We start from the raw sequence: 17,658 nt of genomic DNA on the forward strand, positions 1-17,658 counted from the left end.
TGTGTGTGTGTGGTGTTAAATTGTCTCTTGACCCTGAAACCTCAAAATCTCAATACAAAGCAGGGCAGGATGGCAGAACTGGATGTGTGTGCTCTCCCTGCACAGGCAAAGAACAACCCCACTGCATGCTGTGTCTGTCACCATTCCTAGGCACATGGTTGCTGGGATAAGCTGTATGTGAGGACAGTGGATGACCTTCAACCAAGGACAAATTCTGAAACACTCTTTTAAAGAGGTAGAAAATAGTTATTTTATTTTCTTAGGTTTATTACTACAATCTCTGATGGCAAAAAGATGCTGCAATCTCTAATCAAGAGCCTATTTCCAAATGACTGAGTCTGGCTTATGTCACGCAAAGGAGGCACTGCTAGTACTCACCAAATATGAGAGCTGGAAACAGACTGAGGTGTACTTTAACTCACATTTATCTCTAAGGAAATGGCAAGGCCTTTAGGAAACAGAGGCATCAAATTGATTAGTCACAGCAATGACCTAGAATTGGTTATATTGTAGGAGAAAAAAAAAGAGAGTGAGTAATGCCACTAAACACTTTGGGATCCAGGATCTAAGACTGCCACATCAGGAGAGTGTCAGATGAAGTCACATCTGTGTAATTTTGTCAGACTTTCACCCCATGGAAACCTTCTACCGAGGCACCATGAATGTTTTTTGAACAGTAACATTATTTCCCATAGAAAGATTTTTGTCAGTTCAGTCTTTATCTGCGTATAATTCATTAAGTTTTACAGTGTGACTAAAACCACGGATCTAAGTGATAAAACTAAGTTATACTGGGGGTACTTTGTGTATTATCTCTGCATCAATTTTATAGTGACATCGTAGTGGCAGAGGACTAAAGTGAAGGTTCTCATCCTCGTCCATGAGTCATGTATAATCCTAAAAAGAAGCTTTTCTGTGCCTTTAATTATTCCTAATCCTCTAGTCTTATCAAGGACTATTCTCTTAAAAGCCTTTATTTAATTGTTTTTGGTGGGCCTAATGCTTTTTTCCTCAACTACCCTAGCCAGCAGCATTCGGGCTATCATAAGCACTGCATAAAATGTTATTGCAACTGCTGCAGAGTATTTATTAATGACATTATTACCTACTTAGGATGGACAAGATACTGAGCTATTTTATTTACATTTTTTAACTTTTGCTTTGCTTGCATTTGTTTGTGATTGTCTCTGGTTTTTCCCTCTTGAAGGAAGAAAGTATTTAATTTGCTTGTTGATTTTGTTTGTTTGTTTGTTTGTTTGTTTAATTTTATAGGAGCCCACAGTTGGGAGACTTTGGATATCTTAAAGAGACTGAACTTTAAAGTGTTTGAATTTTTTTTAAAGACTGTGGGGCTTTTCCAGTTATACTATGGTTTATATTGTGATGCTAACATCATGTCTTGGGGATAAACAAGCAAGGATTATGATTTAATAGAGATATGTTTGTCTGTCAGGTTGACAAGGGTTCAATAGTGCTGTTGGGTTTGTTGTCAATTTGGTAGAGCTGGACTCATCTAGGAAGAAAGGATTGCAACTGAGGAGTTGCCTCCCCATCAGATTGTCCTATAAATTTGGTGGGGGCAGTTTCTTGATTAAGGATTGATATGGGAAAGCCCAGCTCACTGTGAGCAGTTTCAGACCAGGTTAGATGATTCTGGACTATACCAAAATGAAAGCTGAGCAAGCAATGCTTTTCCGTGGCCTCTGCTTCAGTTTCTGCTTCCAGATTCCTACCTTGAGTTCCTACTCTGACTTCTTTTCATGAAGGACTACAAGCTGTGACAAAAGAGAACCCGTTTCCTCCCTAAGTTGCTTTTGATTTTGGTGTCTTTTCATAGCAACACAAAGTAAGCTAATACAATGTCATTCTCTTGGTTCTCTGTTCCTCTAGAAAACCCTAACTAGCATAATATATATATATATATATATATATATATATATATATATATATATAATTAATTCCTTAGGTCCATAAATTTATAACATTAATGTCAAATTCAACAATACTTAGTGTTAATAATAATAACTCAAATTTCTATATTCTGTACATATATAATCGACTTGCCACTATCAGTGGTTTAGGTTATTCAGCTCTTTTTAATAAAGATGTTTGTATGAGGATATACATGTTGCATGTGTTTGTATGTAGGTAGGTGCATGTATATGTGCTTGCATGTGGAGGAAAACCAACGTCTGTCATCCTAAAGAATGCCATATGCTTCCTTTAACACAGGGCTTCTCAGTGTCCAGGAAATGATAAATGATAAGCTAGCCTGGCTAGCCAGGGATCCTCCTGAGTCTTTCTTTGCAGCTCTGGGATTACAATCATCACCATCATGCCAGGCACTTTTATGTGTGTTCTTGGGATTGAACTCAGGTCATCGTGTTGATAAGGCAAGTAAGTGCTTAACAGACTGAGCTATCTCTCCGTTTTGTTGGGCTTTTAGTCATGACATACAGTGATAAACATACACACAAACTGTACTTTTACACCAATTTATGATGATTTCTTTTGGATAAATTTCTGCTGTAGCACTGCCGATGCCAGAACAAATAGGTTACAAAGGGAGTAGCTTTGGATTTTTTTAAACAATAGCATCAAGCTCATCAAGGTACTTTCCACACACCTGTCCACAGCAAAGCATCTGGGACCATTTCTTCCAGCACATTGGCTCTCTCTTCTCTTTGCAAACAAGCATCAAAGTTAATTGCTATTAGTCTCTAAAGGCACAACACAATCACAACATCCTTAGTATGCTTTGAAGCAACATGTATGCATGATAGATGAGAGGTAGGTAGATGATAGACAGATGGTATGTAGATAGATGGTAGATGGTTAACATAAATAAAAGCACCTAGAAAAACAGCTGCATCAGGAGCTGCTAAGAGTCATGAATATAGGTGGGCATGATGGCACATGACTTTAACCCCAGCTCTCTGGAGGCACAGTTAGGTGAATCTCTGAGTTCAAGGCCAGTCTTGTCTGCAAAGTAAGACTCTGATGGGCTAAAAATCTCTACACAGTGGTACTCCTAGTATTAAAACTTGCTGTAGATTCATCTGGAACTCGAGTTTGTGTTCATTCACTCACTCATTTATTCATTCGTTTTCTCTCTCTCTCTCTCTCTCTCTCTCTCTCTCTCTCTCTCTCTTAGTGTGTGTGTGTGTGTGTGTGTGTGTGTGTGTGTGTGTGTGTAGGACAGAGATCAATGCTGAATGATTTTTCTCTTATTTGGGAGACAGGGTCCTGCACAGAACAAGGAACTCAACAACTTAGCTAGACTACGGGGCCAGCCAGCTGTGTGGACCTTCTTCTCTCTACCCCACCCCGTGTTGGGATTACAGGCTTTAAAGCTGAAGCTCTAAACTCAGGTCCTCAGGCTTGCTCAGAAGGCACATCATGGGAAGCCACTTAAAAGCCCCTTCTGGAATCTACCTAGGCGCTACCAAACCAGAAGCCTGCCATTTGAATAGCAAAAGTGTAGGTTGAAAGAAAACAAAAAACAAGGGTCTGAGAGACAGTTCAGCTGGTATGAGCATTTACAGCTCTTGCAGAGATTTGGTTCCCATCACCTACATGATGGCTCACAACTCTCTGTAACTCCAATTCCAGTGGATCCAGGAGATCCAATGCCTCTGAATGATACTGACAACTGTTCAGGGATTCCAAAGACTTTCACTATGAATCCCAGTTGTATCTTAATAACTCATGTCTCAATGCACAAAAACATCTGTTAAATGTGACTCACGTCAATGGAAGACAGGAGGTATATTCTTCTGTCAGCACAAGATGGGAATCATGAGTTTAAAGTTCCCACACAATCTGTAGTGTCTTTTCAACAATGCAGCACACACTTCTATTATGCAACCTGAATGGAAGGAAATTCTTTTCTTCCAGAAAATGTTCTTAGGATAGGTGTGGTGGTGCATTCTTTTAGCTTGAGCACTTGAGAGGCACAGGTAGTTAGTTGACTCTGTCAGTTTGAGGCCAGCCATGTTTACACAGTGAGACTCTGTCTCAAAACAAAAGAAAGAAAGAAAGGAAGAAAGAAAGAAGGAAGGAAGGAAGGAAGGAAGGAAAGAAGGAAGGAAGGAAGGAAGGAAGGAGTTTATTGGGTCAGCAAGATGGATTAGTAGTTTTGATAACCTGAGTTAAATTCCCAGAACCTAGATGGTAGAAAACTGATTCCTACAAATTGTGCCCCAGCCCCCACAACACACACACACAACACTTAATTTTTTTTTTAAATTTAAGAAAATGTTCTTACCTGTGTGTCAGTAATTCCAAAGCACATTCTTGGGTATTCGATGGGACATTAGTTTGTGGGGGTGTGATGGCTTTCAAGTTATATGTTTACCTTCTATGAGTTTCTAGCAAAATGGCATTAGGGTTGCTGTTGATCTTAGTGCCACTCATTACGGTAGTACGTCTCAGAAGATTTACTTCTTACATTAAGAGTGCTAACATTCTGTGACAAAATGACAGAAGCAGCTGACTTCAATAAAGAAATAAAAAGGAAAGGACATGACTGCTCCTAGGTATGGTGGAGGAGAAAGTTTATCTTAGATAAAAGGAAGAGCATAGCCGGAGGCAGGGACATCTGGGAAGAGTTCAGGGTGAACATGACCCTGAGCCACGTGAGGACAGGTGGGAGGGCCAGACCAAGAGCCCAGGATGTTAAAGGGTAGATGAAAGACCAGGCAAACAAAATGGTTGGATTATATAGGAAAGGGCAGCAAAGGTAAGGCAGCCCGGTCCCTGCAGTAGTTTAGGATGGGGCCTGGGTATTTCAACCACACCCTTAACAGGTAGGGACTGAGGGATGCAGGCCTGGAGGCTAGGTCCACTTTGATATGCTAAATTGGCACCTAACATCAGCTACTGCTGGGAACTAGCTGTCCTTCGAATCTTAATCCCTAGGTTAAACCCTTAATTTGCATGGTTGCCAGAGTCACCAGCAGGGCTCATCTTTGTGAGTCACCGCCACAACCAGGCTCCCCAGTTTTCACTGTGGCATCTGGCACCTGCTGACATGCTGGTTTGTCATCATTTTCAGGCCAAGCTACATCCCCTTTTATCTTTGCAACCATCTTGAGAACTCATTAAGGAAAATTCCTTCCATTTCCCACTTCTACCTTGAGGGGTCTAAGTGTTAAAAAAAAAAAAAAATTTCCTTGTCTACACTGATGTGTGCCCAAAGCAAGTGTGCAGTAATTTAATGAAATGAAAATCTGCTTTTAAGGGAATTTTAAAGCTGTTTGTTTTGCTATTCTTGTTTTCTAAGTTCCAAAAGCAAAGGAGCCACTTAAAATGACAGGGGCAGACAGTGGGAAAGTATCCATAAAAGTCAAAAATAAATCTGTTTTCGAGATTTTTTTTCAAACATTTTTAATTGTGTCCTAGTGCCATCTATGAATTTTTTTCTTTCAACAAATGTTAGATTTATTTATTTTATGTTATGGGTCTGAATGCTTTGCCTGCATGCATGTATGTGGATGCTGGAAACCGAAACTGGGTCCTCCCCAAAAGCATCAGGGGCTTTTAACTGCTGAGCCACTTGGTGAGCCCCATTTTTTTCAATGCTTATTTGTGTCTAGTCCAAGGTATTGCTCTGAAAACTTTATTAAAACAAAAGTTGACAACCAGTTGCAGTATGTGACTGTGTTATTGTAAGAAAGTCTAAGTCACTGTCCAATAAATTTCACGGGAAATTCTACATTTCTTTCTTGTATTGTCAATTTTCCTAATCTCTAACTTCAAAATAAGAGTTGTACACATTGAAATTTTTTGTCCCCCCCCCCCACAGACACCCGAAATGACTTAGGATTGGTCTATTGTATCCAATTATGCTTGCAAACTTCTTTACCAATATTTCCCTTACATGTGACACTATTTGTGTTGCTAAGAAGGGTTTCAACTTTAAGCAGTTTGGCCAGGAACAGTTTTTTTTTGTTGTTTGTTTTTTGTTTTTTTTCTGGTTTTTCAAGACAGGGTTTCTCTGTGTAGTTTTGGAGCACTCGCTCTGGAAACCAGGCTGGCCTCGAACTCACAGAGATCTGCCTGCCTCTGCCTCCCGAGTGCTGGGATTAAAGGAGTGCACCACCAACGCCCGGCAGGAACAGCTTTTTACTCCTCTTCAGTCTCCTTACTCACTTTTCTGCTTCAAAAACTGCCTCCCTGATCTCTAAGAGCTACAACATTTATAGACAAGAATGAAAGGCGTTATCCATGGAAGCATATAAGAAGATGGCAGAGATGAAGAGATGGTTCAGAGGTGTTCAGTGGGAAATGTGCTTGCTACACTAGCATAAGGACCAATGTCTGGATCCCTGGAATCCACACAAAGGTCAGATGCATTCATGTAATCCAGTGAACAAGCTGGCTAGCTAAACTAGCCAAATTGGCAAGCACTGTCTCCATAAAGAAGGTGGAAACCAATGGAGGGGGACATGTGATGTCAACCTACACATGTACTTGCACACACACAGACATATACCCAGACACATGCAATCATGTCAGGGGGAAAAGTGTTAAAGAAGAGAACAGAGATGATGGTGGGATCACATGTCTATAAAACTTCAGGTGTTGAAACTAAGTGCAAGTGTCTGCTACACTGTGTCCTTGAGGGCACTCATCCATTCTAATAGGAAAAGAAATGACTAATCTGGGAGATACATAGAAAGACTTGTGCATAGCTAGAGTGTTTTTGAGGAAGGAATGGTGAGGACAAGCAAAAAAAAAAAAAAAAAAACTGATGTTAGACCATCCAATCTATGAATAACTCAAAATAAGGAGTGGGGTTGAGCCTACTCCAAAGGGGGTTGACTCAGTGCTAAGTCATAGGACAGGAAGGTTGAGCCCACACTAGCTGCCTACATCCTCTACTTCAGGATGCTAGGAGGAGACAAAAAGAACTACAGAGCTGTATCCATCCCATCTTTGCAGCAAAACCACCAGCTCTACATAAAGACAAGTTGGTTGCTGGGCGGTGACAGCCTCCAAAACAATACAGAGAAATCCTGTCTCGAAAAAAACAAAAAACAAACAAACAAACAAAAAGATGCTTTGTGATAAACTGTGTTGTAATAAAGGACTCCATTGAGTAAATCTTTCAAACACTGGTTTCATAAATTTAGAAAGTAGTGGAGGTATATTTCTTTGTCTAGAAGGACATCATTTTCTTCTCTGTCTATGTTATTCTGGTGGGTATTCAAAATCCTTGCTTAGGCATAATGGCAAAGCAACCAACTTGTCTTTTTTTTGGGGGGGGTTGAGACAGGGTTTCTCTGTGGCTTTGGCGGCTGTCCTGGAACTAGCTCTTGTAGACCAGACTGGTCTCAAACTCACAGAGATCCGCCTGCCTCTGCCTCCTGAGTGCTGGGATTAAAGGCGTGCGCCACCAATGCTCGGCATAAAGCATCTATTCTGACATAAATTTTTCTCAGTCTACAGACATTGAAACATCACAGAGAAAATATAAAAAAAGTTTCATCAATTTGCTGTCATTGTCCTTGCCTTTTCAAAAATTATACCAGAGTGGTGGAAAGATGGCTCAGCAGTTAAAAACAAGTGTTCTTTCAGAGGCCCATGTTCAGTTCCCAGTACCCATAAGGTGACTCACAACCATCTGTTATTCCAGTTCTGGAGTACCAAGCTTACTTTATGGCCTTCGAGAACACCAGGTATGAACACAGGGTAGACATTCATGCAAGCTAAGCATTCATACACATAACAAAAATAAATCTTAAAAAAAAAAAAAGATACAACGGCTGGGCGGTGGTAGTGCACACCTTTAATCCCAGCACTCGGGAGGCAGAGGCAGGCGGATCTCTGTGAGTTCAAGACCAGCCTGGTCTACAAGAGCTAGTTCCAGGACAGCCTTCAAAATCACAAAGAAACCCTGTCTCGAAAAACCAAAAAACAAACAAACAAAGAAAAAAAACCCTGATACACCATGATCATCATAAATAGCAAGATATAGTTGAAAGAAAGGGATTTTTATGAACTTGGAAATTTCTATTAGGAAAAATAGATGTCTGGCAGATGTTCTTAGTTGAAAATGACCAGTCTTCACTGTCCTATAGAATTCAATACAACAAATATAGAGCAAATAAGTGCAAGAGATTTCAAAGCCCTTAGTAGACATATCCACTGAAAAATTATTTTTACAATTATGAATTATTTAGGTTGTGAGGGTGTACATACATGTTCATGTGACACCATGGTGCTTGTGGGCCGGTTAGACCACAGCTCGCAGGAGCTGAGTCTCCATATGAGTCCTGGTCGTCAGGCTCAGGACCAAGAACCTTTACACCCTGTAAGGCCCAGTTTTTCCCAGCTTTCCTAATGCTGCGACCTTTAATACAGTTCTGCATGTTGTGATCACACCAACCATAAATTATTTCATTGCTACTTCATAACTGTAATTTTGCTTTCATTATGAATTTTAATATAAATATCTGATATGTGACTCCCAAAGGGGTCATAAAGCACATGTTGAAACCACTGCCTAGACTAAAAAGTGTTTGCAGTAGTGACTCTGTACTTGGTAGATGTTTGGGGTGCTTAAGCAATCTCATTTCCTTTACTTTTTTGTTTTATATTTCAGAGTTCATAGCTTACTAAGATATGATAACTACTTAATAAATATTTGGCGGGATTAATATTCATAACTTGTATATGTGTATTAGACATAGTGAAATATGAATAGTAATAAAATACTCTGCAATGCAAAGATATATACAAATATTCAGTTACGTGCAGAAATATACATATATTTCAATATCGGGAAGATTCCCAACTGGTAAGCGAATATTTAAGCAGAGCAGTTTTAGAGACCTAGTGAGGGTCTTTAGAGTGATAGTCTGCAGTGTTTTGGTAGGTCATGAGATCTGAAGACTGTCATTTTGCTTGGAATTTATTACTAGTGTCTTCCAATCACAGAAATTAAGAATGGAAGGAAGCTTAGACATGAACCCAGACAGATAGGCTGCTTCTGTAGGAAGCCCTTCTCACGCCCTGGGGACTGAGGGCCGCTCTTGGAACCTTCCTCCTCTGCAAGTTGGTAGAAAATGCTGTTGGTTTGTGGACATCTTCAGAAGGCTGAGAAAGCGATAATTTCCTCCAACCGGCTCATCACTGCAAAGATAAACTGAGATCTGCAGAGGCTGACTCGCCCAAGAGCTCAAGGCCAATGAATGAATGCCTCAGTCTAAGTACATCCGGAATAACGAGTCTTAGATCTACTTGACCCATTGTCCCAATCCGAGGTTAACAGAAATGGCAGAGAAAACAAGTGCTGATTGAGGAATAGAGGAAAGGGTAGGAGGCAGTCATTAGCAAATCCCTGGGCTCCCGTCACCTGCTCTCCGGGATCAAAACAGTGAAACGAGCCATTCATAGGCACATCAAGGACGAGTAGCCATTGTTTTCAGAACCAGCTGTGGAGAATCTACTCTACAGTGGTTTTGGGACAGCTGCAGCTGCTGCATCAAGGGGAGGGCGGAGGAGAGCAAAACTACCCAAGCAGCCTTGGACCCCGCCGCGCCACCTCCCGGACAACTGAGAGGCATTTCTGTGTTAAGTGCATTGGACTAAACCACCCTTTGAACCAAGGCAAAGCATAAACGGCTCACTGCAGGCCCAGACCGGCGCAGCAACTGCGGGCCCCCGGCTGGTGCAGGAGAATCTGCGGTTGGCAGCTGCAGAGTGGTGTGCAGTGAGTGACGCTATTAGAAAGTAGAGCCGACTGAGCTGCAAGAGTACCCCGTGAACGAGCAAAGTCCTCACTCAGGGTTCAAGCTTAGCTGTAATCTAGTCCAGAGGCGAGTTCCCGCTCTCCTCTCCTCGGCTCCCGCGCCGCCCTCCCGGGTCTCAGGCCCCCGGTCCCCAGGTCGCCACTGAAGCATCGCACTCACCATCTCCTGCCTGAGGACGTGCAGTTTGGTCTCCAGCCTCTCCAGGGCGCTGGGGTGGCTGCGTCGTGGAGAGCCAGAGGCAGGGGAGGATGAAGAGGAGGAGGACACAGAGGGCGCGAAGCTGCTGCAGCTACTGCTGCTGCTGCAGCTCCCGCCAGCCCCGCTGGGGTCCGCAGCCCCTTCTCGGGGCGCCGGCTCCTCCCCGCGCAGCGAGCGCGCTAAGCTCTCGGGCACTTTACGCCCCAGCTTCAGCTCGATGTCTCTGAGGTCTGGCAACGGGCCGTCTTCCATGACTCTTTGAGAGGGGCGACACTGACAGTAAAGGCAGAGGGCGCAAAGAGACCGCGGCCTGGCGGAGTCGGGAGCTCAGTAGCCGGCTCCCCGGGCCGGGCCTGGGTCCCCGCGGGCACTCGTGCGCTCCATGCCGCGGGCGCAGTCCAGGCTCTGTCGCTCCGCAGCTAGCAAGATTAGCGGGATCGCTTCATTCTCTCTGGCCACTCCACCTCCAAGTTGAGTTAATTGATACTGCAGAGAAGAAGGGCACAAGCTAGTGCGTTATGCCAAGAGACAGGAGAGGGCAATGGAACCTGCTCGATGGGGGAAAATTGCCATTTCAAACTGTCCATTCACAGCTCTGCGCCGTTCACAGTGCCCATCTGGTATTACACCACACAGCATAACGATGTAGCCATACTCCCGGGTCGTTTCATTTTCCAGCCATATGTCTCCAAGGATCAGACTTCAGTGGATCGTCCGAAAAGAAGAAAAAAAAATCTCTGGTCAATGAAAGAAGTGGCTCCGTCGTGTTTGTATGCGGTATGGTTCATTTAGCTGGGGTTTAAGGACTCCCTGGTTGCGGCAGCAGTGTGTCCTTCCCATTTAGGCAGTCTCATCCAAGTCATTGTGTTCCTCTGAGCCTCGGAAACTTTAAACTCGGCTGGCAGGTGGACCAAACCAGGGCCAACCCTTGTACCGTATGTCACAGACAAGAAGAGCAGCAAAAATCTTCCCCATCCCGAAGCTATGGAACTAAGTTGCAAGTCCTACTTCAGCTGAGCATACCCATATTAGGTTACTAAATTAAAAGTTGTCCCGATGACAAATACAACCTATCAAACACATTTTTAAAATTAGAGGCAGAAGAATTCTTATATTTTGAACGTTTTATATTTTGTTTTCTGCCTCCCAATCTTCCTAAAGTCAATACGCTTAGCATTAGAAAACTTGCCCAATAATTCCCCAAAGGAGCGAGTTCCAGGACAACCTCCAAAGCAATACAGAGAAACCCTGTCTCGAAAACCAAAAAAAAAAAAAAAAAAAAAAAAAAAAAAAAAATCCCCAAAGAAGGTCAAAGCAGACTTATCCAGTCAATAGTTCAATGAAAATGTACAATGAAATATAACTGCCTTAGCAATATTCCAGTATACTACCTCACAGCGAAATAAAAAATAGAATAACCATATATATATCAGCAGAATTTCAGAGAACTTGCTGAATCGTCTCTTTTATTGTGGAAGATATTTTTATTGAAAATAACTGGTGAAATCATATGTGTCCTCTTTCACAATCTGCCTATGTTTTTAGTTATTTAGGAAGAGCCAAAACTTTGTAAACTATTAGTTAGCAATACTTCTACCTAGTAAATTAGTATAAAGTACATAATTTATAAGATTGCTTGAAGATTGTATTTGTGTCAACAAGAGCTGACAATACTATTTTCAACCGACTAAACTATAATTTTTGGTTTCTATTGAAGTATTTCAAAGTTGAGCTTATTTTTCTGCAACAACTGCATATTGTGTCCTCTGTTATTCTGGCTCCCCTTCCCTTTCAGCTTTTACATTCAAATAACATAGATAAAAGAGTTTGGAGTTTGTTTGTATCATTTTTCTCATCTAGGAAACCTTAAAAGGAGAGAAAACATAGACCTTCTGAATGAAATATCTCATGTCAGGGAGAATGTTGTTGAAATTGTCCTGTCAAAATGCCAGAACTTTATACTTTACATGTGTTAACTCTTCTTCTTGAAAAAAAAAAATATATATATATATATATATATATATATATATATATATATAAAGTTAGGTGGTTCATTTCGAAGTCAAAACCACCATTTATGGAATCAAAGGAGAACAAAATTAAATATCAACTTTCCCATAAAACTGCATGTATTGTCTTAACGCTGGCAAACTGCAAGCTCATTGCATGAGGATTGCACTGTGGCATGTAATTATGGACGCCTCTCATTTGAGTCATGGACAGCTTTTTATTATAAACACGATCCAACTCAGAGCTGGGTGTAAAGCAAACCACATGTGTTCAATATCTAACTTGAACTTGGTTCAAAAACTCATTGTTAAATTATCATCAGTGGAGTACCTGTGTATAACTCAGACAGTAGCTGGCACAATAACTTTAAAAAGATATGTGTTATTTGTGCTTTTTTAAGTATGTCTGAAGTAAAACCTTATAATACGTAAGTGTATAGTTAACACTTTGCTCTGGTGAAGTGTAAAACAAACTTAAGCTTTAAAAAAAAAGGTAGTGATGATAAACTTTGGAAGGTTCTGTATGATGCCTTATGATATTTTTGTTTAAAATAGAAATGTTTTGAAAGCCCAAATTTCCTAATTTGGGGGAAAACTTAGAGTTAAAAATCCTTACTAGGCCTATAGTAAAATCTGTTAGATTTATCTTCTGTATGGTCTGATACGATATTTCTCACTTTAAATATCTGAAAATTGGATTCTTTTTAAACTTTTCATCTTATGTACATTTTCTGATAATTTTATTATCTATGTTTTTATTTATTTATTTTTGGTTATTTGGGACAGGGTTTCTCTGTATTACTTTGGGGCCTGGCCTGGAACTTGCTCTGCAGGCTGGCCTCGAACTCACAGAGATCTGCCTGCCTCTGTCTCCTGTGCCACCAACACCCGGCTATTTTAAAGATGTGTCTATGAGGAAGTGTATGAGAGATTTGACCAGTAGCTCTTGCCACAGCAGTGGGATCCAGATGGGCTGAGGGCTGTGAGTAGCATCAGCAACAGTCTGAGGGGAAACCAAGGAGAAGAAGTAGACAAGAACTCTGACCCCTCTCCGTTAACTGCTCCCTGTTTCCTACTTATCCACCTCATGCTATCCCAAACTGAGGGTGTTTACCCAAACCTAAAGTCCTGAAAAGCAGAACTGTGAAAACACTGAGTTTGGAGAGTTCTTATGCTTTAGTAAGTGATCGGTCTGGGGACTGCTTTAGGTCTAAGCTATATTAGCCTTTTTACTTTACTAAAATGCATAAGCAAACTAAAAATGGACGTTAAACCACAGAAAACATAGAGACTCAATTTCCTCTTCTGTTGGACTGTGTTCAGAGAGAAGAGGGGCCTTTTATTTATTGTAGAAAATCCTGTTGGTTAATTAAGTAGGAGTATTTTTGGACTCAGATGACACGTTCTCAAAGAATGCCCAGGTCACAACAGACTGAGGTGAGGCCTGCTTAACACATTCCTCAATAAGAACACTTCCTGGTCAGAGCCCAAGACTTAGAGCCCAAGCAGACTCAGCAGGACTCCACTGTGTGGCTCACACCACTCCCTAGCCTCTCCTGCCATTGCGGTTAAACAAGAACAGCCTACCATCTTTTCTCTGGCACTGACTGGAAGTCTGCCCAGTTCCTGCTGGCACAGGGTTCAAGGACTCCGGCAGTCTCTTCCTGAGACTCCACTTGTCACAGTGCAAAAGAAAATGAAGCTGCTGACTGGCTCAAATTGCCCTTAAGAGTTTTAGGAAGTAACTGTTTATTAAGTATCATGTTCTTTGGATCTTTATTTTAAATACATAGAACGGCTGTGCCTGTGAATATTTTTGTTCAGCTTCTAGGTGGAACAAGGAAGATGTCATAGCAAAGCTAAAGAATGTTGACCTTACCCACATATGGGAAAATTATATCCTACTAGAGCCACTAAGATTTCATCTGGCCCGTTTATAATGTCATTTAATTTGCCTATGATTTTTGTTGATGGCTTAGAGCTATTTGCCAAGTAACATCATTTAGTTCACTATTGCTACAACTATTGTCATCTATCTGTCTTTCGTCTGTCTCCCTACCTCCCTATCTGTGTTCTACCTTTTGTGTATCTGAAATGTTTCTGTCTAAAGAGCACAGTGACTTTAAATAGCACTCTCTAGAATCTAATTAATACTTAAAATCAGAGCAAACCACTTCCCGAAGAGATTTAGTACATAATACTAAAAGTAGGTCACTAGCATCTAAGCTTCCCTTATCCCCTCTTAACAATCCTCGTCAAATCTCACTTTGCCTTCATTACTAATGCATGGTTTTCTCTTTCATGTTTTGTTCAGCTTTTCCAAACTGAACAGATAGAGAAATCTTGGTACTTTCCTCTGTAGCCATCCCAGGGTGATTTACAGAATGAAAATTTTGTTTCTGTTTTGGTAAACGTTTGCAATAGGCTCCATGCAAATATGAAAAGAACTGACTTGTCACTTTCTACAGTGGTGTAAATAACTCCATCATATCAATATCTGATACTGAGTAACCTATATAAGTTGGAGAAAAATGTGTAATAATATAGCTCAGTATAATGTTTCTAGTGTGGAGGTCAGATAGATGTAAAGAATTGATCTACTTATGTAAATAAATAATAGTAAATTGCATATGAAAGTAAATACATTCAAGAACACAGAGCAATCAAATGTCAAATATCAGAAAGTGATAAAAATTTGAGGATTTATTGTCTTGTTTTCATTTATCTAACCAAAAGTTCAAATAATAGGTATGGTTAGCAGTGGGTTGTCAAAAATTCCTGAAAATTTAACAAGAATTTCTTGCAAACTGGTATGGGCTGGCTTCTGGACACCTTTGTTTCGGAGTTTACAATGCTGTGACAGGGGAAGTAAGTGACCAGGACAGACAGCAGACAGTTCATGAAATCACTTGTGTTTCTTTCCTTGAATTGCCATAACAAAGTTTCCCAGAGTGGGGAGCTTAAAACAGTAACAATTTATTATTTTTCAATTTTATAGGCCAAAGGTCTCAAGCCATGGCTGAGTGATCAAGGTGTCCCCTAGAAGCACAGCTCCAGCCATGGCTTTCATATTTGTGGGTTCTTCACTCCATGTCTGTATCTCAAATTGTTTCTTTTAAGGACATCTTATTGGATCACAGGTCCAACCACCATAACCCAGTGTATCTTTTGTTAATGAATTATAATTGAAGTGATCTTATTTCCCAGTAATCTCATACTCTGAATACTACAACTGAAAATTCATAAGCTCCCAAGGAGCCTTGCTCTGTGTGTATGTGTGTGTATGTGTGTGTGTGTGTGTGTGTGTGTGTGTGTGTGTGTGTGTGTTTAAAAACAGTTTGTGATTCAGTGAGAATATTCTTGTGATCATAGTCAGACATACAGAGGATTTGTATAAAGATAAGTACTATAATTATGTTCTCAGAATAATATAGCAATGGCTACTGGTCATTATGTCTATCATAGTCATATCTATATGATGGGTCAGCAAGATGCTTTTTATACCAGGAAAATATTTTAACTCAGAAAAGCAGAAATTATTGTGATAATTCCAGGAAAAGGTAGAAATGTACTAAATGGAAGCTGTTACATCCTGAATACCCCTGTAGGTTTTTACTGTTTAATGCTCCAAATGATCCAAAGAACAAATACCATTAAACTTCCTCTGTGAAGACATATTTTAAACCCCAATAGATGAAAAACTCAGTGTTCTACTCATGGCAAGTAAGGAGTCTGGGACCACTATATTGTATTCTACTAACAACTTCATGTCATTTTCTTTCTGTTTTTTGTCTGTTTGATTCTGGGGTTTTTGTATTATTTTGGTTTTAATGTATAAGAGTGTTTTGCCTGCATGCATGTCTGGGTACCACTTGTGTGCCTGTTGCCATCAAAGGCCAGAAAGAGGCATTGGATCCCATGGAACTGGAGTTACAAATGGTTGAGAACCACCAAATGGGTTCTGGGAATTGAACCCACCTCCTCCGGAAAAGTAACCAGTCTTCTTAACATCTGAGCCATCTCTGCAACTCACTACACAAGTTGTCTTCACCTCCAAATGAACATTTGTTAGTCCTTGTTCAAAACACCTAAGGGTGGCTGGGCATGGTGGCACACACCTTTAATACCAGCACTTGACAGGCAGAAGAAGCAGGCAGATTTTTATGTGTGTGAGACCAGCTTGGTCTGCATGGTGAGTTTCAGGCCAGCCAGGGATGTATATAGAGAGAGACTGTCTCAAAACAAAACAAACAAAATCCAAAAAACAAAAAACCCACCACAAAACCAAAAAACAAAATGAAAGCCAGAAACAACAACAAAAGCCAAATTATTAAGGGGCTCATCTTCTGTCCTACACATTTTGGGTGGAGTTTATTATACTGAGGCCTCGGGCAATCAAGGTAAGTAATTTACCACTGAATAATGTCTTCAACCCAGACCACATACTTTTTGTCTCACTATATAGCACTGGTTGGCTTGAATCTTTGTATGTAGACCACCTGGCTTTGAACTCAAAAGAGATCCACCTGCCTCTGCGTCCGAATTGCTGGGATTAGAGGATTGGATCACCACATCCATCTGAACATATACTTTTAGGAACTAAAAATGTAAAATCATCTTAATTTTTTTTCCTGATGAATTAGAGGAGTTCATACACTACCAGAAGAAGAGATCAAAACTGTAAGAGGCAGAAAGAAGAAACAGGAAGGGAAGACTATTTGAGGCTGCTGAATGAGAGTCATATTCAGTGAATGGTAAGGGATGTGGGAAGGCAGCTCCCATTGTCACCTCGCATGTCCTATAAACTCTCACACCCTTGGGAAGGACAAGGCCAACACTTGAGGTCAGATCTTCATCTGGGAGAACTCAGGTCTGGACAGATATGGAAATTAGTCATCTGGCTCTCAAGTGATGGCCCCAAGGGAAGTGTGGAGGAGGGAAACAAAAGCGCTTGGGAAAAGGGGCCTGATGAAGATGTGTGCACTTATTCCTTGATGGGTAGTGGTATTGTGACCTTTTGGCCATGGAGACTGCTCCTCTCTGTCTGATGAAGCAAATGTCAAGGGCATGGCAACATCTCAAGGAAAAAAACATCAAGGCACCCTGACATTCCAGAAAGATGAAAGGCAACTGCAAGACTCTTGCTCAACTCCTCCTTCGTTCCTGTGGCCTTTCTATTGCCAGGCCACCTATAGCAGCTGACTTTGTGGTGGCTGACCCTTAATTCCATAATAACCTTTGACTGTGGTAGTTCAAACTCTTCAAAGTCTATTTTAAAAACAAGCTAAGTTCTCTTTCAATTACATCATGCAGTACCAGAAAGCATTGCATGTTTGATTTGAACTTGTGACTCACTGTTCTCTTTTAAGGGGCCAATGGAGAAGATTTGATCAGAAATATCTGTGAAGTCACAACCTAGATATGATCTCAAAACTGGATTGAGGTCAGAGGATGTATGTGAGTCCTTTAAATGGAATGACTGTGTTCTTCTGGGAGACCTCTGGTTAACTAAAGCAGATATAGCATAGAATTCTCCAGTTCTTTTGCCTGCTATCAACTCCAGCAGATTCCGTAAGTATTTGAGTCATAGATCCATTACAGCAATGGTTTAGTTGACATATAACCTGACATTACATCACTCAGAATTGAGTGTGAATAGGGATTAGAGGGGAAAAAAGATTTCCTAGTTTACT

General features: G+C 40.9%; 1 protein-coding gene across 1 annotated transcript in view; it reads right to left on the reverse strand.

The window, feature by feature from the left end:
* Lurap1l (leucine rich adaptor protein 1 like) overlaps window positions 1-10,883 on the reverse strand; it is a 38,053-nt gene extending 27,170 nt beyond the window's left edge. The window contains exon 1 of the mRNA XM_027400220.2: window positions 9,918-10,883. Within this exon, the coding sequence (XP_027256021.1) occupies window positions 9,918-10,208 (291 nt within the window). The 5' untranslated portion in view covers window positions 10,209-10,883. The remainder of the gene's footprint in view (window positions 1-9,917) is intronic.
* Between the last annotated feature and the right edge of the window lie 6,775 nt (window positions 10,884-17,658).

The sequence above is a fragment of the Cricetulus griseus genome, chromosome 2 (genome assembly GCF_003668045.3).
Source record: "Cricetulus griseus strain 17A/GY chromosome 2, alternate assembly CriGri-PICRH-1.0, whole genome shotgun sequence".
NCBI lineage: Eukaryota > Metazoa > Chordata > Mammalia > Rodentia > Cricetidae > Cricetulus > Cricetulus griseus.